At 44.3% G+C, this 22,988-nt stretch overlaps 2 protein-coding genes across 4 annotated transcripts; both read right to left on the reverse strand.

Moving 5' to 3' along the window:
• Positions 1-71: 71 nt before the first annotated feature.
• On the reverse strand, positions 72-5,678 carry LOC119212999 (glucagon receptor-like). The gene is made up of 14 exons (XM_037463951.2): positions 5,621-5,678; positions 4,109-4,189; positions 3,876-3,978; positions 3,666-3,776; positions 3,436-3,557; positions 2,454-2,560; positions 2,069-2,225; positions 1,822-1,981; positions 1,589-1,649; positions 1,439-1,508; positions 1,259-1,350; positions 1,033-1,171; positions 897-938; positions 72-760 (listed from the first exon to the last, which is right to left on the reverse strand). The coding sequence occupies exons 2-14, from the start codon at positions 4,166-4,168 to the stop codon at positions 689-691; spliced, it is 1,296 nt and encodes a 431-aa protein (XP_037319848.2). The 5' UTR covers positions 4,169-4,189; positions 5,621-5,678; the 3' UTR covers positions 72-688.
• Positions 5,679-11,441: 5,763 nt separating this feature from the next.
• Positions 11,442-21,660, reverse strand: nlrc3 (NLR family, CARD domain containing 3). 3 transcript variants are annotated; one of them, XM_037463164.2, is made up of 19 exons: positions 21,582-21,660; positions 20,342-20,563; positions 19,484-19,747; positions 17,568-19,314; positions 17,398-17,484; positions 17,221-17,304; positions 16,979-17,062; positions 16,791-16,874; positions 16,591-16,674; positions 16,296-16,379; positions 16,067-16,150; positions 15,401-15,484; positions 14,835-14,918; positions 14,436-14,519; positions 14,223-14,306; positions 13,996-14,079; positions 13,552-13,635; positions 12,162-12,245; positions 11,442-12,081 (listed from the first exon to the last, which is right to left on the reverse strand). In XM_037463164.2, exons 2-19 carry the CDS (start codon positions 20,463-20,465, stop codon positions 11,991-11,993), a joined length of 3,405 nt encoding a protein of 1,134 aa, XP_037319061.2. In that variant the 5' UTR covers positions 20,466-20,563; positions 21,582-21,660; the 3' UTR covers positions 11,442-11,990. The 3 variants fall into 3 exon arrangements, with proteins under 3 accessions (XP_037319061.2, XP_037319063.2, XP_037319064.2); XM_037463166.2 differs by having other exon boundaries at positions 20,342-20,509; positions 21,582-21,651; XM_037463167.2 differs by lacking the exon at positions 21,582-21,660 and adding an exon at positions 20,142-20,252 and having other exon boundaries at positions 20,342-20,453.
• Between the last annotated feature and the right edge of the window lie 1,328 nt (positions 21,661-22,988).

A 22,988-nucleotide genomic window follows, 5' to 3' on the forward strand; every position in this document is an offset into this window, starting at 1 on the left:
TTTACGGTTCCGGTGTGGATAAACTTTGCAGTTGAAAAATGTACACAACGCGTTTTGAGAGTTATTGTCGGCTTTATTCTTTTTGCTCATTTTAAATCCACCAATCATATTTAAGTGACACTGATAATGAATTACCCATCCTAAAAGAAAGCTGCTTCCATCACAAACAGAGTAAACCTATATATCCTATATCATTTTATTCCTATTGCCCATATGCATTTAAGATGTCTCACGTATTGAATGATAACAATCACATACTTTTACATACAATTTTACAATTTACAAAGACTGATTCACAATTTCACACATTCACTGCAAACCACCTATCTTTTTTTTAATACAGTAAATGCAAAACATTTATTTAATCTGAATCTATATTCACAACATTTGGGAGTAACTCCACTGGGTCTTGGAGGTGAATGAGGAAGGAAACCTGCATTTCGACAGACGATTTTCCAGGGAGAAGCTGGTCCGCATGCTGCACGGTGTTGTCTGTATTTACCACTGACAGACACTGCTGAGAAAAAGCATCTGGCAGTGTTGGAGTCTTCTGAACTTGCCGTCTCAAAGTAAGCGAACTCTCAGGAGTGGGTGAACCATCGGGCATAGCCCTCATTGTTGTGGTGGAGGATCTGTTTCGCTCTGGCACTGTGGCGATGGAGAAGTTTTCTACTCGAGAGTCGGCTAGTCACTGTGCACAGCATGCGATCCCAGCCTCTGTCCTCCAGCTGCGTAACTTCCTCTTCAGCTCTGTCCTAACCTGCACCCGCAGGCGAGGTCAGCCATAGGCCCGAACATTTTTTTATTGGAAACAGAAAGTTAACACTATGTCAGTAAGTGTACCTTCTGTGCAGGATCCATAAAATGAAATGAGAATACAAGATGCAACAACAAACCTCTTTATTGGCATAGCAGTAGAGTACAGCCACCAGGAAGCCCTGCAAAGAGGCCATCGAAAAGTCCTGTTAACTATATTCACTGCAACGGTTCAGCAATAACAAACAGCTCCTCTCCGGTCCCAACCGAACTCACCTGAAATGAATTTAGGAAAAGGGTGAAAAAGACTTTAATGTAGCGCAGGACCCCTGTGATCTGCTCATCTGTCACAAAGATGAATACGACCTCATGAACGCCGAACAGAGGGATGAGGGTAAGGGTCGCCTTGGCAAGCCTGACAGGACAAATCAGACAGTTTGTGGCGTTGGTGAGAAAATTGAATTGAATTGATCATCATTGAAAATATGCTGAGGCGATTTACCGAAGTTTATAATCAGGGTATCCACTTTGGTTGCTGGCTCGTAATTTCGAAAGAATGACCTTCAGGATCTTTATGAAAATCAAAAAGTTGATCTGTTGATTAGAAAATGTAAATATAAATTGTCGTATCCCGAGCAAAACAATCTGCATTATGCAATAAATTTGACAGAGTCGCCCAAACCAGTGAAACGAGGAGGATTGGGAAACGGATGATCCACCAGTAGTTCATGTTTTCATTAACAGCCCAACACCTGAGAACAAAATGCAGCAGTTCATAATTCATAAGACTGAGCAGACACAAGGGGGGGAACAGCGACACACAAACACTCACTCTTTGTTTTCTTTCAATTGCTTCATCACTGCCCAAGGAACCACAAACAGAAGTGGAGTTCCTAAGTACAGAATAAATTGTTCATGATTGAAAACTGTGCTGCAGGGGCTTTCAAAAAACATCATCACAGATGGATGCTGTGCACTGTGTCTCTTCTTTTGCATGCATCCACAAAAGACCCACTTCAGATACAATGCAGGCTCTGTGAGAGTACACAAAGAAGTGGAACCTACCCCACCCCACACAGATGTACGGCAAGTATTTGTTGTTGTCGATGAACACCGAGGCAATAAGCACCGAGTACAAATAAATCGCCTCTCCAAAGAACCAATAGTGATTGGCCAGGACACAGTACTGCATCATCACCTGTGCCACCCTGCAGCCAATGGCGGCCTAGAAGAAATGAACACAAATAATTACACCAAAGGCAAACGGTTGAACTGCCGCAGCAGACCTTCATCGCTACATTTCAAGACCCACCTGGTGACTGAGCATCTCACTCACATCTCCGTGATTCAGGATTTCTCCTCCCCAGTGGCGTTCCAGCATGGCGTCCTTAACCATGACAGACACAGCTCGTAGGATGAGGGACATGAAGAGGTTACAGTGAATGTAGTTCCTGGTGCAATGCAGTTTCCTGTTGGGGGTTATACGCAGAACAGAAAGTAGACCCTTTAAATGGGAATCCTTGAATGCTTCTTTGCTCTTGATTTTATTGGTTTTTACCTGACCCAAAAAGACACATCATTTGATCTATTTCTCTGGGGTTATTTTGATTCCATTCAGCCATCCTTTTTATTTCATTGTCATGAATGATGAAGACCTGCCATTTCTTCGTCATCCTATAAGCTCTCAGAGAGCTTACCTGAAGCTGAGCAGCACGATGAGAGCCGTCACCAGCGCGAAGAGGGACACGGAGTAGCCCGTCGTGTACAACATCCTGAAGCTCACCATCAGTTGTTTCACCCACAGCTGGGAAGACAAATCTCCTCCCGTCACTCAAGTAGGACCTCACACAGTTAATTAATGGTAAGATCATCCGGAATGATGGTCGTGGTTTTGAAACATAAAGATGGAAACAATGTAGTTTGATGTCAAATCCAGCCTTACATTATATATTGATAATGTACATCCCGAACCCCATAAAATCAGGTAAACACGTTTATCCATATACCACTTTAACGTATAAAACTAAATGAATTAAATACTGCTGTAAGAAGTGATCAATGAAACGCCGTGGAAAGGAGAACAGCTTGGTTTTCCAAAATAACCGCAGCTCATATGTCACATCCATGGGGAGCTGATCAGACAGCAGGCTAAGTGATGACTAATAATAATAATAATAATAACTAGGCTATAAACTATGTATACACGTAACTGGAAGCTGGTGCAGAGTCATTGTACATCCACATATAAAAACAACATTATCAGATATTTTACTCTAATTTGAGGCGCACTTGTGTGTATTTAGGATATCATTGTTTCATGTTTTTTGGTATTGGTGAAGAACTTGGTGAAAAACAGCTGCATAAAATCAATCCTAACAGAAAAAAGGACTGCAGCTGGATTCCTGCAAGGATTCCAGTCACTATCGCAAAAGCGAGTCATGTTGGGCCTAATTGATCTATTAGTGTCTCATTTAGACTTGTAAGGTTTTAACTTATTTTGTTACGTTGTACAATTTGCACAATTTATGCAAATAGCCATCAAATTAATTTGTGTTCAGGGGGTTATTTGATTGCTAAACAAAAGGATTTGTCTCCCTTAATACACGAGAATCGGCTGTAGTTCAAATGCTCGAGGAATGGAAAACCCCCAAAGTGGGTGACATCTCGGGTCGCCGGTACCTCATGAGACTGGACGTCGTTCTCCTCCTGGCACTGGGTCATGTCCCTCCACACGTGCCCGCCGCCATCTCTCTCCCAGCGGCCGTCGGCGCCACACTGCCGACGCACAACACCCCGGGCGACTTGAGGAGAAACAGCCAGTGAGTCGTCACTGTCGGCGCCACGGCGGGTTGAATAGAGCCAAGAGAAAAACATTGGAGGAAAGGGGGGGGGGGGGGGGGGCGAGCTACCTTGGTCGTACCAGGGCAGGTAGAAAGGGCACGAGATGTTGACCGCAGAGCCGGCGGGGGTATCGGGCCAGCACGCGTATATGTCAAATGTCCTGTTGCAGAACAGGCCGGCTGGGAGGACAAAAACCGACACAGAAGGCATTTTTCTCCGTCCTCTCCCTTTTTTTTTCCACCACTCGCCATTCGTTGTGGACGAGGTTGTTTTTGTACCTTGGAGAAACGGCTCATTTGCTATCATTCTGAGACAGTCGTCTTTGTACTGAACCCACTTCAGATAAGTCTCCTCTAAGACTTTCCCGCTGGCCGTCTCACACTGTAAGGGCATTTAAAAAAAAAAAAAGACTTAAGAAAGTCATCACGTTTTACTTCCACGAGCGTCCCGTATCTAACGCTCCATCAAAAAACAACAACAATGTTTTAGGTGTATTTTTATCAAAACTGACCTTTTGCAGTATGAGAAGCAGTGAGCAGACCAAAGACATGGTGTATGGAGACTTGTCCATCACTGCCGACTCCGTAGAAGACTGAGTGCACAAAGCAGAGGAAAACAGCTGAAAGGGTGGATTTGAAGTAAGTTCGGTGAATTCAGGACTGTTTTCAATTGTGTTCAACAATTAGTACTAAAGAAATCAAGGTCGCTTCCTGTTTGGCTTCAGACACAGACACAAACAAGAAAGCTACTTGAAGTCTGTTATCATGAATAAATGACTTTCTCATTAGAAAATCCAGAATCCGTGCTAATAATTACACACATTTGCATCAAACATCGACATCAATGAACGATCGTTCTGCTCAGTGAAGCTTGAACTTCGGAGCGACCTGCATTTTTACTTCAATTACAGCAAAGCACCAAATCCATTCCAGTATGCAAATGAAATGCGTGGTGTTTTGTCACGCTTCAAACGGCGCTTTGATGGAATCTCCTCCTCAAACAATAAATAAAAAGGCTGCTTGTCAGTTTTCCAGGGTAAACACACCACATCACTGTAAGTATTTAACATCATCATGACCGCCTGTCTTTGATTGACAGGTTGTGATGGATGTCTTTTAAGCAGCCTCCCAATTATGTTATCAAAGTGGAGCGTGATTCAGATGGGTATGATTTGCAAAAGATGTGCACTCCTCCTTCAAATAGGGGGACAGGATGTATTTCTTACACCCAGTGGGTTCTTAGTGTTATATTTATCCCTCCTCCAGCAGCTCTCTTTTGTGGGCCGGTAACGGTTCAGCACATAACGCCACGTGAGACCACTCAGAGTGGCCCTTCTAGTGGAAGGGAGGCCAGCGGAGGCCCCCCACGACCCCTGACCCCTGAGGATGCACTACGTGAAAAATAGGGCCCTGATTGCTGATAACAATGTGGAATCTAAAGCCAGTATTAATCCATGAGACCAGAGCTTCACAAAACCTCTTAACACAATTTTCACACCAAAATATTTCAACAAGTGTCCAGATCAGTTTTAACCCCAACATCTTAGATTATTGAAAAAAAAATGTTAAAATAACTCTGACTCAACAAGCTGCAAAAATAGGAAACAGAGCATCCACGATAGCCACAACTCTGAACAGGAATTGAAATAATGGAATTACAGTCATGCGGTTTAGCTATAACTGAAGGCTTGTTAATATTGCACAGTGGTTGTCCACTCCACGTTTAAGGGTTTGCTGTTTTTTTTTGACTAAATGCTTCTTGCATTAAATAGCACAAAGTAGACTAATTTTCAACATGATATCATGTATGCATATATTACTCTATTTCTCATTGCCTGACCTAAATCAAGTTGTAAGAGATAGCCTCAAAATCATTTCACTGAGGGCTAATAAAGACAATGCACATGAGTAAAGCAAACTATTCTTAATAAATGCATTTTTTTGGACGACTCCCTCTCATCTGGGTGCACATTCTGCACAAAACAGCTCTATTTGAAGGAGAATAAAAGAAGAGGAAGACTTACAGACACCAGGTGCGGGGACAAGGAGACAGCTTCGGTCGCGCGGTGAACTAAACGCACGGTCCGGGGAGCTGCTGCGTGACGCGCGCAGTTTACGCGCAGTTTACGCGCAGTCCGCTTGGTGCGCAAAGTGCTTTTGAATAATCACCGTATCCGCTGCCGAGCACGGGAGCAAGCTGCCTGCTATTGGTTGAATGCCGATCAAATGAGAGATTGATCAAATGGACGCAACAGTTCGTGTCTCCTGCGCATCTATCAGCGGTTCTTCTGTGTATTTAAGCGGGAAAAGGGAAAGAGTCTAAAATATATAAGGTCTTTATCTTGTTTTTCTCAGTGCTACAGTGCATTGTAACTTGTGTTATCTGCAAATTTATCAGAGACAAAATGTGTGTTTTCTTTAATGCAGATTTCAAACACTGAAAAAAATAAATCATATTTGAACGAGAATAAAAGAATAGGAGACAGAATATATGTATGAAACGATACCTTTCAACATCCGCTTCCTATGCGAGGCTGTGTATTCATTTCTTTGTTAAATGTGTGTTGCTCAGACGTAACCATAGCAGATAAATATAAAGTATTATTTTATTTCATTGAGGGGATGAAGTGAGCGGGAGGGTCTCGACCCATTTGTGAGGGCTTTGTTCATATCTCCATCGGGACTCTTTGATCCTGTGGCCTTGGCTGTACTTTACATGTTAACTTTGACGAGTTGAAAAGGATGCTTTTCACTATATTCATTCATTTCATGATTGATTTTTATGTGGAGGGGTCTGTGAGTCTTTCCCTCCAAAACCAACCCAACACTCACCTGCATCGGGGATTTTCATGTTTGGCCAATGAGACACATTTAGCTCAGACCTTTTGTTATAAAATTATAATATCCTAAATTTAAGATTGAATCTCAGGACAATACATACTGATTTCTCTATTCCATTTAAATATTATTTGTGGTAAAAAACTTCTGTAATCTGTAGTCTGTAATCATGACTATAAAGGTTTGGCTTTGAGGTTTAGCTTTTATTTCAGTGTCAAACAAACCAATTGAGTGTGATTTTAACACTGCGGTATAAGCTTCAAAGGTGAACATGTGTCTTATTTTCACTTTCCCAGGTGGCCAAAGAAAATAAGTTATTGCAACCCAGTCTCCAAAAAAAGCGTGAAATGGCTACGTTGGTCCACCGTGATAAACGTAGTCATGTTACGTTTTCCCCCAAAATAACGTTACTATGTTACGTTTCTTTTGGCCCATTCATTTACATTGCTTTGCATATAGGTCACGTGACTATCAAGTTTCCCGGTAGCGAAAAGAAAAACATGGCGGACGGTCAGCATAATCTCCGTGAAAAACACAATATTTTAAGAAAGCATCAGCATTTGTATGCATTTCGATGGCATTTCTAGCGAGAAGTATGCGTTATTCTTTCATAATCTTCTATCAGAGACTGTAGAAGACCTTCCGTTTATTCGTTTCTGCGAAGATTTGAGTGTCCCTTTGGGAAAGCGTGGCTACGCAACGCCTTTAACGGCGCATTATTAAAAAAACACTTCCAGTGGGGGCGTTACCGTAAAGAAGCGTTCAGCCTTAAAGCCACTAATCGCCAAACAAAACAAACTCAAAGCACTCGAATCACATTATGACTTTTTAAACATAAATTCCGTTATTTTTATGAGTTTTCAATGAAAGAATGCATCATTTCCGGGGGTAGGCATGCCCGGGACATCCCGAATTATGGGCAATTTTGATTTGTCCAGCTTTTTGACAGCTCCAGTCCCGACTTCCAATCACAGCCTCCTAAATCAATGACGCGCCTAAAACTCTCGGATCGAACATTACGTCTTGTTTACATGGGAAAGGGGGGCGGGGCTTCGCCCTCAGAGCGGAGCGTCATTTCTCGCTCCACACGTCTCCTCTTTTTACTGGCCAGGAAAACGGGCGATCTATCCCACGTGGGTCTGGCTCCATTCCATTGGCTCTGACGAATCCATAGAGAGGCGGGACTTATAATTTGCCCGGCAAACGGAGAGATTTGAGCTGCATTGCTTCCACTGTGCGTGAAGTGGCCGTGAGGCCTCCACTAAAGTCTCTCTCTATTTGTTCTGCTTTACTCAATAAAAGTAAAACCTTTACAGATATACTGTCCACACACTAGGCTAACATAATGGAGACTTCCAGGCTTCGTCCTTTATGTTTTATGGGGATAAAGCCCCTGTAAGTAGTTTTTTCCCAAGCAAATCTGAGTTTCTTCTTTTTTTGTGTGTCCCATACAAATATCAAAATATATATACTGATTTTCACATCCAAACACACTCACTTATGTTCCCTTTTATCATGACAACAAGAAATTTCAAGATAAACCTTTTGCTTTCATAAATCATACAGTTTTAGTGTGTAAATGCCCAGCAGTGTACGGTCCGAGGGCCCCTATCGGGCCACTTGTTAGATGGGTTTGATGGGTTACCGACTAAAATATATGCCCCCACCCCCTAACTTGATTTAGGTCTGTTGCCTCAGGGTAACTTGTAAATATAATAAGTCAAACAAGCAATGTAAGCATTAAGAAAGTAGTGCATTTTGAGCACATTAACCACAAATGGATTCAAACATCAATTCAAAAATATTAAACAAAGAAATGAAATGACCAACACTGTATGTACAAAATCCACATACAAAACATGTAAACTTAAAGGGCTTGTTTGTGTCAAATTTCATGGCATACACATTCAACTGGCCTACAATAACCTGAAGAATGTCTTAAAATACTGAAGGGGGGGACATGATATCATTAGAAATGTTATGCCAGAGGGAGCACAGAATGTATTGTGGGGTGTTCAACAAGGAGGATTTTCAACCTCTACTATGTCTCCATCCTCATCTTGATCGACAGACTCACTGTCACTATCATCAGACATGCGTTATCCTAGTTTTAGTGTGTAAATGCAATTTCCAGCATGAGACCTAAAAAACGCCTACAGGAATAAAAGGGTTAAACCAGATACAACTTGCTTGTTTGACTTATTTGACTTATTATATTTACAAGTTTCCCTGAGGCAGTTAGGGGGTGGGGGCATAAATTTTAGTCAGTAACCCATCCAACCCATCTTAAAACTCAGTCGAAGGAGTCTAACGCCGGAGTCACAGGGTGCAACAAAACTCTGTAGTGAAAAAAGTGAAGGCCGAGGCATGCTGGGTGAGGTGCGATCCCGGCCCTTTTGGGACAGTGTTGTGCCTGAACGCGTTCATAAACTTGTTGATATTTTGGGCGAACGTGAACTGAACGTACTGTATTAATGCCCGATGAACGTCACTGTTCTCGTTCATTCTGGTGTCTATGAACGGCGCGTTCGTTCAGCTTAACATCGTTCAATGGGGTACCAGATTTCTATAGAAAACACACCATAAACGCGCATTAATAAGTGTAGCAAAGAGGCGGCGTATAATAATTTTAAAGAGTTTATGAAGTTACTGACAAGGTCGGTGAGGATGGGAGGAATCTGACCTTTCTTTGCAAACATTTGCACCTTAATGATTACTGTCCTGTTTTTCTTTTAATAATTCCTTATTTAAAAAAGACCATTTAAGCAGCATGTGTTTGAGAATGTAGTGTAGGGGTAAACTCTGCAACTGCTGCTAGTGTGGAGTGAATAGACAGCAACATAGCATCAAAGAATCATTAGGGAAATGCTGTCCCCTCAATGCTAATGTAAACCCTGGTTGGATAAGGATTCAAATTGGATAAGAAGATTAAATCTGATGCATCGCTTCAGTGTTAAAACTGATAAAATAATTGCTGTCTGTGGTTCTGGGCTGTGGCAATAATTTAAAAAAAAAATAGCTCGCAGCAACGTATGGAAAAAAAGAACTGAACTAGTTCATTTTTTGGAACCGTGAACTTAGTTCAAATATTTTGAATTATGAACTGAACTAGTTCCTTTTTAAAATTTGTGAACTAAACTTTGAACTAGTTAATGTAGAAAGTAAACTTTCCCAACACTGGCTATAGGACCCCGGAAGATGATGAACTATGCCTGGGAAGGGCGAAGCCATGCCGGTACGAGCATGATGTGCAAATTAGTCGTCAGATCAAAGTATAGTAGTGATAGACTAATCGAACCATCTAACAAGTGGCCCGATAGGGGCCCCCGGACCGTACACTGCTGGGCATTTACACACTAAAACTGTATGATTTATGAAAGCAAAAGGTATATCTTGAAATTTCTTGTTGTCATGATAAAAGGGAACATAAGTGAGTGTGTTTGGATGTGAAAATCAGTATATATATTTTGATATTTGTATGGGACACACAAAAAAAGAAGAAACTCAGATTTGCTTGGGAAAAAACTACTTACAGGGGCTTTATCCCCATAAAACATAAAGGACGAAGCCTGGAAGTCTCCATTATGTTAGCCTAGTGTGTGGACAGTATATCTGTAAAGGTTTTACTTTTATTGAGTAAAGCAGAACAAATAGAGAGAGACTTTAGTGGAGGCCTCACGGCCACTTCACGCACAGTGGAAGCAATGCAGCTCAAATCTCTCCGTTTGCCGGGCAAATTATAAGTCCCGCCTCTCTATGGATTCGTCAGAGCCAATGGAATGGAGCCAGACCCACGTGGGATAGATCGCCCGTTTTCCTGGCCAGTAAAAAGAGGAGACGTGTGGAGCGAGAAATGACGCTCCGCTCTGAGGGCGAAGCCCCGCCCCCCTTTCCCATGTAAACAAGACGTAATGTTCGATCCGAGAGTTTTAGGCGCGTCATTGATTTAGGAGGCTGTGATTGGAAGTCGGGACTGGAGCTGTCAAAAAGCTGGACAAATCAAAATTGCCCATAATTCGGGATGTCCCGGGCATGCCTACCCCCGGAAATGATGCATTCTTTCATTGAAAACTCATAAAAATAACGGAATTTATGTTTAAAAAGTCATAATGTGATTCGAGTGCTTTGAGTTTGTTTTGTTTGGCGATTAGTGGCTTTAAGGCTGAACGCTTCTTTACGGTAACGCCCCCACTGGAAGTGTTTTTTTAATAATGCGCCGTTAAAGGCGTTGCGTAGCCACGCTTTCCCAAAGGGACACTCAAATCTTCGCAGAAACGAATAAACGGAAGGTCTTCTACAGTCTCTGATAGAAGATTATGAAAGAATAACGCATACTTCTCGCTAGAAATGCCATCGAAATGCATACAAATGCTGATGCTTTCTTAAAATATTGTGTTTTTCACGGAGATTATGCTGACCGTCCGCCATGTTTTTCTTTTCGCTACCGGGAAACTTGATAGTCACGTGACCTATATGCAAAGCAATGTAAATGAATGGGCCAAAAGAAACGTAACATAGTAACGTTATTTTGGGGGAAAACGTAACATGACTACGTTTATCACGGTGGACCAACGTAGCCATTTCACGCTTTTTTTGGAGACTGGGTTGGTTATTGCAGATTTAATACAAGGGACACTTTTCATATCACAGCTGCAAACTTAATACTCCCCATTAAATCTGGACGGATTCGATGGAAGAGCCGGACACATACTGAGAGGCTTGAGAAGTTCACGCACAAAGACTCAACTAAATGTCATCCAATTTTGTCCCTATTAATACTCTTTTAAAAAATATATACAACAGGCGTATTTTGTTTCCAACCATGAAACACAATGTCCGTGATTTGAAACCTTTGTTGCATTTCTCTCTTGCTTGTTTCCAGTATTGTTGTATCTGAACCCAGTAGGCCGACTGAAAACCATTAAATGTGAAGCCCAAGTCCTTTGAGCAAACTCTCCCGCTCACATCCCGAAATGACAAAGAATGAGCCAAATACTGACGCAGTGTGCAGGGGGGGGGGACACATGGGGAGTCCCTGCAAACAAATGTCCCTTTTAAGAAGAGGACAAAAAATACATTGTTGTTCTCTGGTTGACATTTCATCCGGAATGATGTTGAAAGTATTTCTGATGTAAAGTTGATGCTGCGCAGACATAAAAAATCAAATCGAAGACGTTGAATTTGTGGAGCCGCTCCGGTCTTTGTGAAATGCGTTTTTCATCATACATTTTATAGCCGACAATCTCTACAGATTTTTGACCTTTTTTAAAACAAAAAGGGGAATACAACCACTGTTTAAATGTCAGAGTCCATTTTATTGCTGTACACCAGATTCATTGTTCAAATAGGGCAAATTTACACATTGACAAATGAATCAGGGCCGATAAGAGGACTGCCGCACCACCTCCTGTATGATGTGTGGATGCTGCGTGTCTGTTACATAGTAATAATACCATAATAGATGTGTGAATATCTAAAACAGTCACAGAGGGATACTCAGCACAAACGTACAGCTTTTGTTGCTGTGTTACGTCGGCAGCGTTGACCTAGTGACCTTCAGATGTCCACCACACAGCCCGAAGCGCTGGCTCTTATAGCATCAGATATGACCTTCGCTCCCGATTCTCCAATGCCGTTTCCCTGCAAACTACAAAATACAGTTTGTGATGAAAGCAACATTACGGCATGTAATAACCTCTATATGTCGGGGGGGGGGGGAGAACTCACTTGATGTACGTCAATTGGTGGTTTCCCTTCAAGGCTGTCGCAATGAATATGGCTCCGTCCATGCCCAGAGAGTTCTCCTGAAGGCTGACGGTGCACAAAAAAACCAACATGCGTCATTGCATTTGAAAATAAAAGCTTTTATTTTTCAAATGCAAAGTGCATGATTTGAAGTGCAGCGCGTATGAGAGCAGGAGCTACAATGACTGAGCCAAAAGTTTTTAACTCTCCCTTTTAGTGGACAAACATGGAGAGAAAATCTTTGTCAGGCTCGTGGGAGTCTGCTGCCTTATGTTCAGCGCTGAAATGCTTCATCTAAGAAGCTCAATCTTAATAAAAGAGCCGTACCATTTAAAGCGCTATATTACAAGACAATTGAGCAGGTGGTTACAAAACTGGAGTCATTGGGTTGTTTTTATCAGATCGTCTCAGTGAAGCTCGCGTAAACAAAGAGGTTAGGGAAAGGATTGTTTAGTTTAATTGCGGCATTGGTGTCTTTTTCACAGATGTGTGATGGGATTCAAATCTCGTGTCGGTCGAGCAGCTTTTTGAAGAGAACCTCCGCTTCTCCCCCGTAAAAACCCAGTCATTTGATTCTATTAATGGATATTCTTTCAAAAGAAAGAAACAATGCTGCTCCCTCTTGGGCCTCCCACCGTCCTCAGCGTCCCGCTCCACATGGCCCCGCATTGCTGATCAGCCCGTGTGCTCGGGGCGATGCCCTCTCCTGGAGAGCACGTGGGTGGTGTGCACCACCCTGGTAATCTTAAATGTTTCATCACTGCTGTGATTGATGCACAGGCTTGGCGGAAGGATGTGGCCACTGAAGGTCAGGACATCCTTTCTCGCTCTGCATTGTCGATGATTAAAGTTATTCTTCCTTTTTTTTTTTTTTTTTAAACGCAAGATTTAACCACGTCAGTGACATCCGCCATGACAAAGAGTAGCAGCAGGGTGTTTGGGATGAAATGTCCCATCCTTGTTATTGCGTAACCTCTCGACCTTCAGCAGACCTTGGTCATCTTTTCGTCCAGCCGCTGGCTTCCCGGTATTCACTTATAGTCCTTGAGGTACATTATTTCGAAGAGCCAACCTATCAGGCAACAACTTCATTTGATATTTTTCCTTTCTAAAGAGAATACATGGCAGTGGGTATAGTCGGACAATTGCCACAAAGGGCTAGGAGGAAGATATTTTAATGACTTGGCTGCAGAAAACCTCTCTTTTATTATTCTCGGCTGGTTTGTCTTTGTTTTTTTTGTCTAACAATAATTGTTTTGCTGCCGCTTATAATTTGTCTTGCATCATTAATATAGCAACAAAAACTATTGCCTGGGGAAACACCGACATTTCGTCTCACACGGATCACGACAAACTGCAGTCTAGAACTCACTTCAGCGACTTGAGGCTTCGGTTGATCTTCAGCGCATTAGCCAGGGCCTTCGCTCCCTCCATCCCCACAGTGTTGCCACGCAGACTGAAACAAAGGGGAAAAACTGCCATCAGGTAACGCAACAATAGCTGCTGCACACATACCACGTCTGGTTGGTCTCACTTGTTTCTTCCGTGTTGTGATTTATGTCCTTTTTTTGTGATGAAGTCGTTTGTATGATTAAATACACACTGAGACGACGGACCGATTCGTAAATCAATGACTCAGTGTGACTGTATAACAGTACCTGCATGTATTGGACCTTAACTGACCGGAGGAGGGAAACAGAAGTTCTACTGAGAGGCTTGATTGAGCCCCGCTGGATTTTAAACGAGCGGCTTGTCTGTGGCTGAATGCCAAATAGCGAAAGAGCCGCTTGACACCGGAGGAAGCGCCTGGACTCACTCCAACGTCTGCAGGGTTCGGTTGGCCGTCAGAGCCTCCGCCATCGCAATGGCGCCACTCGTGCTCGCGGAGACTCCCTGAAGACTTAAAGAGACGGAACGCAAACCAGTGGACACAGAGCAAGGTCGTGGAAAACAACACGTCACGGACAGGGGTTTAGTTTGAATTCCATATTTTTGATTTGTATAGACTTTAAACCGTTGTTATTTGTTGACCATAATAAATACCATAATGTACGCAGGGAGGCGTTGGTCTTCAGGGCCTCGGCCAGGAAGATGACGCCTTCGTTTCCGATTGCATTCTCCTGTAGACTGCAGACGAGACGGAGACACACAGGTGTAAAAAAACACAACTTTGCTAGTGGCTCATGGGACCTGGTTCTACAACCAGGGACTAACGCATCCTTCCGGTCCGCTCTTTGGACGCCGAGTTGGACTTACTCCAGGAGCTGCATGGTGCCGTTGGAGAGGAGCGCTTGGGCCAGCGCTTTGGTGGCAGAGGACTTGATGAAGTTCCACTGAAGACTGGAAAAAGAGAAAGACAGGTGCAGGAGATTAACTGTGGGGCAAAGTCTGTATTTTTTATTACGTAACACCGGCAAGGGCAAAAAAAACCAACAACAGTCTTTTTGCATTGAAAGAAATAGCGATTCCTCTGCTGAAAAAACCCAAAACGATTATATGGCGCTAAACTAACTCGTCTGCATTGTGAGGTTTTGGCAGTTTTGAAAGCAATTGCTGTTGAAGCAGGTGGTCATTAAGGCTTCTACCGGCGTCTTGCGACTCAGGAAACAAAGCGTGTGATGCAGGCGAGCCGTTTTATTTAAAAGCCTCACTTACTGCAGAGAGGTGAGGCCGCGATTAAACTTGATTGCACCAGCTATAGCTTGCACCCCTTCATCGTGCAACAGGTTGGCTGTGAGACTGAGGTACAAAAACACACACACACACACACAATAAAAAAACAGTATATACACAATTACAAGATCTTGTCCAAAACAAGTTGTGTGTTTTTGTCACAATTTGGTGTGATTAAAAGTCTGTTATTTAAGAATGACGTCGGCCACATTCAGGAAAAATAAAATATCCTTTAAGGCACTTGTGGCAACCCATAATTTTGACTTTTTTATCAGATTTTTATGAGATACCATCTCAAAATGGGCTTCCAAACAAGCAGACAAAACCCATTTATCATTTGGTAAAAATAAAAAGTCTACGCCTTGAACTTGATGTGTGAATTTCATCATTCTTCTAACTAACCACGACCTGCTTTCAGAAACCGGCCAGTACTTTATTCGTTCCCATTTTACAATGGCACAAAGTGACAAACCGCAGTATGAGGAATGAGGTTTTTGAACAGCGCCTGTGGCCAACACAAAGATTTTTTTTACTGAGGTGTGACTCACTCAAGCTCCTGCAGACAGTTGTTCTCATGGAGCGCATGGGCCATGTTCTTTGCTCCCTCCACCCCGATGGAGTTCTCCCTTAAGCTGACGGAGAGACGGCACGTGAGGGAACAGCGGTGGAAACGTCTTTATCTCTGCGTCTTTTTATTTGTTGTGCGTTGTTTCTTGTTGTTGTTGCCGAGGGCAACCAAACGTAATGTTGTTTTATCACAAAAGAACACTCTTTCACAGAGGTACAGTAGATATGAAGCTATAGACAGCAGCGGCTTAGCTTATAGCTTAGCATTGCAAAAAAAACAGAGAAACAGCTGGCCCCACTTTGCTAGGACCTCTAAAGCGCTAAAGCTAAGCTAAAGCGCTAAAGCTCAATGGGGATGCTCAGGTGAAACCAGATATTTAGGGTTCAGTTACTGAAAACTTCAGTAACTCGGTTAAAAACGTACAAAACTATAAGATAAGGATTACCCTGCTATCCTACGCAAGACAAATACGCTTTTCGCACTGTTATGAGAGTTTTAAGTACTCAACACAGCTTTCAAATGTTGTGAATCTCCGTCTTAAAGGAGTGCTCCCTCTTGTAATGTTGACTCAGGTGAAGCCAATAATGTGAGGTTTTCCCTTTTGTTCAACTCAACGCAGGTGTCTTGGCTAAACCTGTGTACTTACTTCAAGGAGACGAGGCCCCGGTTGAGCCGGAGAGCTTTGGTCAACGCGGTCATCCCCTTGTTGCTGATTGAGTTACTCTGAAGTCTGAAAGCATCAACACGTCAGCCGGTGAACCCCTCGCAGTCTCATATTCCATCGACAGTGCAAAGAGACCCACAAATGTTGGAAAGGGCACTGGTAGTAGACCTTTGAATAGTGAGTGAGGGACAATGCTACAAGGCGTACTGACTGGAGTGAGAGCAGAGTGTGGTTCACAGCCAACGCCTCTGCCAGAGCGATCGCGCCTTTGTCCCCGAGCTGGTTACTGCAAAGGCTGCAGGCGAGAATAGAAACAGACTGGACACATTAAGAAAAAGTTAAATTACCATCTACGTGATCAGTGTGTGACCCAATCAGTGCTTTGATTGATGCTTTGTTAGCACGACAAATTGAGCCCCCGCGTTGGTGTGCGTAACATCTCTGCATCAATGCACACGATACAGTGTGAAATGATCAAAATCAGCACAGCGAATAAACAAGGTTACATCAGCTTTGTGAGCGTCCGGTTCGTCTTCAGCGCCTCCGCGATCCTTTTGGCTCCTCCCGCTCCAATTGTATTCTTCCGTATGCTGAATAATTGAACGCATGTAAGAAAAAAAAAATGCAGTGTTTGTATGACGACACAAACACGCAGTAAACACAGGATGTGCAAGAGAAAGAAAGGGGAACGCCAGGCATTACTCACTTGAGAGACACTAGTTTGCGGTTGCAGTGCAGCACTTCTGCAAGGGCCTGAGCACCTTCCTCCTCGATTGCATTGTTCTGAAAGCTGGAGGTTAAGCATTCAGCAGTGAGACGAAATCAAAAGTGTACGCTGACATACTGTAAGATAACTGTTTGCATGAACTAAAACCAAATTGCAGGTTTACTCACTTGACTGATACCAGGACTTGGTTCATTTTCAGAGCCTCCGCCAGGAACTTTGTACCTTTGGAGCCAATGTTGTTGTTCCGCAGACTAAATTATTATAAATATGAATAAATTGGCTGGTTAGATGATATAAAGAATCGTAATAGAAATACCGCGTCTCACTTCATATTTGAGAAGGCGAAGGTTTGAGTGTTTTGAGATAAGCACAAAGTGTGACATTTATGGTTAGTCGTAAGGAATCTCACTTGAGAGACGTTAGTGTCCGGTTCGCCAGGAGGGCGCGACTGAGGGCTTTGGCGCCTTTGTTTCCGATGTTGTTCTCTGCCAAACTGGGGCAGTAAAATATAAATAAATGAAAGAGGTCACCATATCATACACATTTACAAAATGGGAATCCATTTGTGTGTCAAGTGGGGTCACACCTCATTTTCTGGATATGGCAGTCTTTGGCACTCAGGAGGCTTCCCAGCAACTCCATGACATCATCTTTGAAGTGATTGTTCTCCAACCTGCGGAGTAGACGGAGGGAGACGTTTCACTTCCTCAACTCTGTCGCCTGAGCTTGAGTCTACAAGAGGGAGGCGGCGCTGACCTGAGATAGCTGCAGTACAGCAGCTGCGGGAGCAGACATTTCACCGTGGCGTAGTTCAGCGAGCCCGTCAGGTTGGTCTGCTCGCTGCACTCGGGGGACACGTGCAGGAGGTAGCCCAGCACCACGCAGTGGGCCCTCGTTAGCTTCCCCGCCAGGCTGCCGAGCTGCAAGTCTTCCTCGACGCTGCGCAACAGCTCCGCGTGCTGCAGCTCGTGTAAGCAGTAGGCCAGGTTGACCGCGCGCAGGGACACCACGGCACCCCCGCTGACCAGGAGGCCCTGCAAGAACCCCGCGGCGAACGCCTTCTGGTTCCCCTCGTCTTTTCCCACGGCCAGGAGCCCGGCGAGGGGCTTCAGCGCCGCCGGGCTCAGCAGGCCCGCCAGGAAGCGCACAAACACGTCCAAGTGACCGTCTTCGGCTTGTTGCGAGTGCTGAAAGGCGCTCCTAAAGTGGTTCTGGAAACCGATCTTGGGCCAGGACATGGTGCTCTCAGAGAACAGGTCGAATATGGCCCGCTTGGAGGAGACGTGGTAAAAAGTGGCCGCAAGGAACTCCTGCAGAGTCAAATGTGTGAACCGGTATGTTGTGCATATGGCCAACTCCTCCCGGACAAGGACTCCAGCACCAAGACTGCCCTGACCCAACAGGAGATCTACTCCATAGGCCCTGAGGTCCTGCTCGCTGAAGGTGTACTTGCGTTTGAGCAGCCCGTAAAAGGCAAGTCGTCCGAGGTTCCCCAGCAGTTTGCGATTGCTCCCGTGGAGCTGCTCCACCTTCACAGGCTCCCTGCCTCTTGGCTCGCCCGCTTCCGACTTCATGGAGCAAAAGTGAGCGTACAGCTCCGTGAGAGTCCTCGGAAGGCTCTCGTCCGTCTCGCTGCGCATGATGTAGACCAGCGTGTCGGCCACGATCCAGCAGACGCTCGGTATGTAGCACATCACCATGAGGATTTTGTGGGACTCCAAGTGCGCCCATATTCTACTGGCGAGGTCCCTTTCGGAGAAGTGGTGGTCGAGGAAGAGCCGGATGTCCTGCGGGCTGAATCCCGGGATCTCGGTCACCCTGTCGACCAAACCTCCAGGGATGAGCGAGGCCACTCCCGGCCTGCAGGTCACCCACACCGCCGCGTCAGGGAGCAGATTCCCCCGGATGATGTTGGTAACCAGGTCGTCAATGGACACCTCTTTCTTCGGGTCGCTGCAAGGAGCCGCGTCGGAAAAATTCGCGGCGCAGCGGAATTCGTCCAAGCCGTCGAGTATCAGCAGCGTGCGGCAGGAGCTGCTCAGGACCACGCCGGGGTCCGTCAGATGAGGAAAAGCCAGTTTCACCAGCTTCTCAGCGGAGACTTTCTCCACCGAGTTCAGCTCGCAGAAAGCGAACGGCAGGACGAAGCTCACGTCGGCGCAGAGGGCCCCTTGGCTCCACTGCCGGACGAAGTGCCGGACCCAGGTCGTCTTGCCGATGCCGGCCACCCCGACCGTGAGAGAGACCCGGGGCGGCAAACTGACCCGCGTCAGGGGCTCCAAGAGTTTGGTCAGCCCCAGCTGTCTGAGGTGGTTTCTCTTCCTGCCTCGAGTGGCCCCCACCTGCATTAAGTCGTGTTCCTTTTGCTGGATGTCGGAAAGTCCGTCGACCAGAAGTAAAGTTCTCGAGCAGACGCTGAGTTTCGGGCAGCTGACGGAATCCCTGTCTCTGCTCTGCTCGTATCGCCGCAGGAGCACCTCTTTGTGCTCCTTCACCATGGCATCTGCGGAAAAAGGAAATTGGCTCATATTATTCATCTTTTCATTGATTTGATCCAAGGGGATAGATAGCTTGTAACCACAGAGTTCTTTCCAAGGAGAAACTCGGGCATCGAGCCCTTATCTTGACTTTGACCCGGAAGATCTCCTGTTTAAAGGAAAGACGTTCCTCACCGTGGTTGATGACGAGCTGGGCCACCAGAGAATCGGAGCTCTCGATGAAGCCCCGCAGCGCGTCCGAGCTCTGAGCGCCCTTGCCGGTGACAACAGTTGTGAGCATGTTGACCTGGTCGTGGGTGCGCGTCGGTGCCCTGATCTTTGTCTCCTCGGCCGGACTCACCGCATCCACCTTTCTCAGGTGGGCCAACATCACCTCCAGGAAGGAGGTCGTACAGAAGCGTTGCAGCAGGTCTTGATGCTTTTGGATCCAGTGAAGATCTGAAAAACCAGAGCAGAGCTCAGACGAAACCTGGAAGAAGTTCTAACTGAGATGTTCTTTTGATAATATAAAATTAAACAGTTCTCATGTGCACCGTCTGATCTTATCTTACGGTTGAAAGGAGGATTTCAATGGAAACTTTTAACAAAAGGAAAATCAGTCAATCTATTAAATTTCATTAATCGACGCTCTGGTTTCTCCACAGATATAATATAATACAATATAATAATAACATAATCTCATCTCTGTGGCTTAGTATTCATGATAATGATAAATGTCAATGTGAGAATGGAATATTCTCTGGGTGGTTACATAGAAGTAATGATTCATCTTTAGACTTATAGAAATGGGGATCATTGTTGTAAATTACATTTTTTTACCTCATGCTTTTACCTTTCTGATATATTTCCATTTGAAAGCTACGGTCTGCTCTCATCTCAGTGTCAGGACCACACGTTCCTTCTTTTACCCTTCATCGTCCTATCATCCACTCTACAGAGGGCACTGGTTGCAGATACCATTGTTATTTTCTTTCTTACAATGGTCTTTGTGTAAGTTCTGTAAATACGTGTCACAGCCCATGAACCTCTTACCCTTGGTTTCTGCTTGCGAAGCGGCCGAGCCGGACGCGGACTGAAGATCCACGTAGCAGTCGTCCTGCCACGTGATGCGTTTGCTTCGGTCCAGGATTGAATCGTAGAGGGCCTCCCTCTCCATCAGAAGGTTGGATACTTTCTGTCCTCAGATGTTCCTGTTTGGGTCTGCACGATACCAAATAACATTACGCACACTCTGTGGAACTCGGCATGTTCAGGCTGTGAAAAAGGGAGGTGAGAAATGAACAGATGCCTTCAAAATCTTCCAAACACTCAATGCTCCATAATCATTAATGCTAATTAGGTGAATTTAGTCGTGTACTGATTCAGTATAACATACGTGTTCAAGACACATTTTCACTCTCTGAAGCCTGCCGGTCATAAGAGTATGTGGTCTTTAAACTCTATACAACTCTATTGTCATTAGCCGGAAGCTGTAAAAGACATTCTGGTCCGATTTTTTAAATATTTTCCTTATAGTTATGTGAAAAAGCTAATGAAAGCTTATATTTCATCAATAACATTTTTTAATTTTAAGTTTAATTAAAATGTTGCTTTTTAAGGTAAAATAAGATAACAAAAATGATATATATTCCTCACTATTTCACACAACTTGAATGGCCTGACAGTCTTTTGTATTTTTCATATTTATTCTATTGCATCCGTTATATGAAATGTCCACTTAAATAAGGTATATTATTAGTATTACTGAAATCCAAAGATGCGGTGAAAGTAAAAAGCAAAACACAAATTCAAATGAAGTCTGAGGTTACACTGAAAACAGAACGGGGAAATAGCAGATGGCTTCCTGTGTGGTTTGTTGCTCATCTCGTCCGTTCTCGCACAAGGAAGCTGATTGAAAGACTCCGAAGCACTCGTCTCCGCGCGCCATGCTTCCGCTGTAAACTTCACAGACTCACTCTCTTATTTCTTAATACTCAAGGGAGAGCGCGGCGGCGACGACGTAACTAGCACCCGGTAACTACAGAAACATTCATGTTCACTGTGGAATAATGAAAACATGAATAACGTTGCTATGATGTGCACGGTGCAGATACACCAGCAGTGGAAAACATCCAGGCTTGTAAATGGAATAAAACGTGTCACTTTGTGACCAGCAGTGAGACGTATCGAAGCTCCTGGTAAAAGGGAGTCATCTTTTCTTTCTCTTATTGCATTTCCATTCTCCTGCGGCTGTGAAGGTCAAACAGGTACAGGGCGGCTCCGGGCAACTCACCGTGGGCTTGTAGAGGTCGTCCGAACGCGCCGAAGGACGTGGGGCGCACATCATAGATGCATTGTGGGGGGTGGGGGGGGGTAGTGGACAATGGTTCTCACAAAAGCAGGTGAAGGACAAGTGCCGATGGGAAGACTCGACAAAATGGAACGCACAGCCGCTGCTCGAGGTGCCGTTTTGTTCTGCAGCTCCTCCCCGTCTATCTCATCTGCCTTCCTGTGTTGCGGTTAGCAGGTTGAGCAGACAGACGGCAGAGAACACGCTTACAGGCCTGAACGTTTTTTTTACCACGCTTCGGTTTCCTCTATCTGGACGGATCTTGAACTTCGTGCCCCGCGTCTGAACCACAGATGAGGGGTGAGGCGAGGCCTGATTTGCCAACGCTCGCCGGAAGGGAGGCCCGAAGAGCTCCAGGTTTGAGAGACGATTCTCCACATTCACGTTGCCAGGAAGGAAACGTAAGGACACATATTCATGTAGGTACCGCAAATCCCAAAGCAGAGCCGAGTGAACGCATACGCTCCAATTATACACATCCACACAAATCCTAAAAAGTAGTTGGCGAGCGCCTCTGCTCCCCGAGAGCAGCCGGGAAAGCGATCTTTAGGATCACGGATTTGAGCACGTGAGCAAAGGAAAGCGATGAAGAAGCACGGCGAGTCAACTGCGGACACATTTTATTTCAAACCTGCTACATGCGCATGATATTTGAAGGAGAAGTAAACTGGAAGGCAAACACAGTGAGGAAAACGAAAAAGAAATCGGGTGTTGACAAAACAATGTTTTCTTTGTGAAATATTCTGCATGTACACAGACATTTTAGTCTCAAAAGATGCATACATTAGTTTCCCCCCCGCCCCCCACTTTGTATGATTGTGGTCAGTGCAAATAAACAGGTGCTCTGAGCAGAAGTGTCCCACATTGTCTTCAGTGTTTATAGCTTATATTGCATGTTCATACATTTGATGCAATCTCCTCCTGCTTTTCAATTGAAATGTTTTGTTTAGAAATGTACCGTTAGACGCAACCATAAAGATATAGAAGTTTACATAAGTCATTGTATAAAAACGTTACACAACAAAATGGTTTTTAACCGTGTTTTTTTTTTTTTTTTTTCCTTCAGAAGCACACTTGGCATAACTTTGTTTTCATTGGGTTCATTTTGCATGACAGTCATAGTTGCCAAATCGCAAAACTGAGACATTAAATGTGAGGAAAAAGATCCGGAAGAGGAAAGTTTCCTCACAATGAAAATTAAAGCAAACAAATAAAAATGCATCACTACACTTCAACTATATTAAAAACGGAGCTTTACTTCTTTCAAACTTTTATATATTTCTAAGAACAAAATGGAATGAATCTAACCTATTTAATCAAAATATTTTGCGCTGTGCTCTAAACCCACCT

This window comes from Pungitius pungitius, chromosome 21, assembly GCF_949316345.1.
Source record: "Pungitius pungitius chromosome 21, fPunPun2.1, whole genome shotgun sequence".
NCBI lineage: Eukaryota > Metazoa > Chordata > Actinopteri > Perciformes > Gasterosteidae > Pungitius > Pungitius pungitius.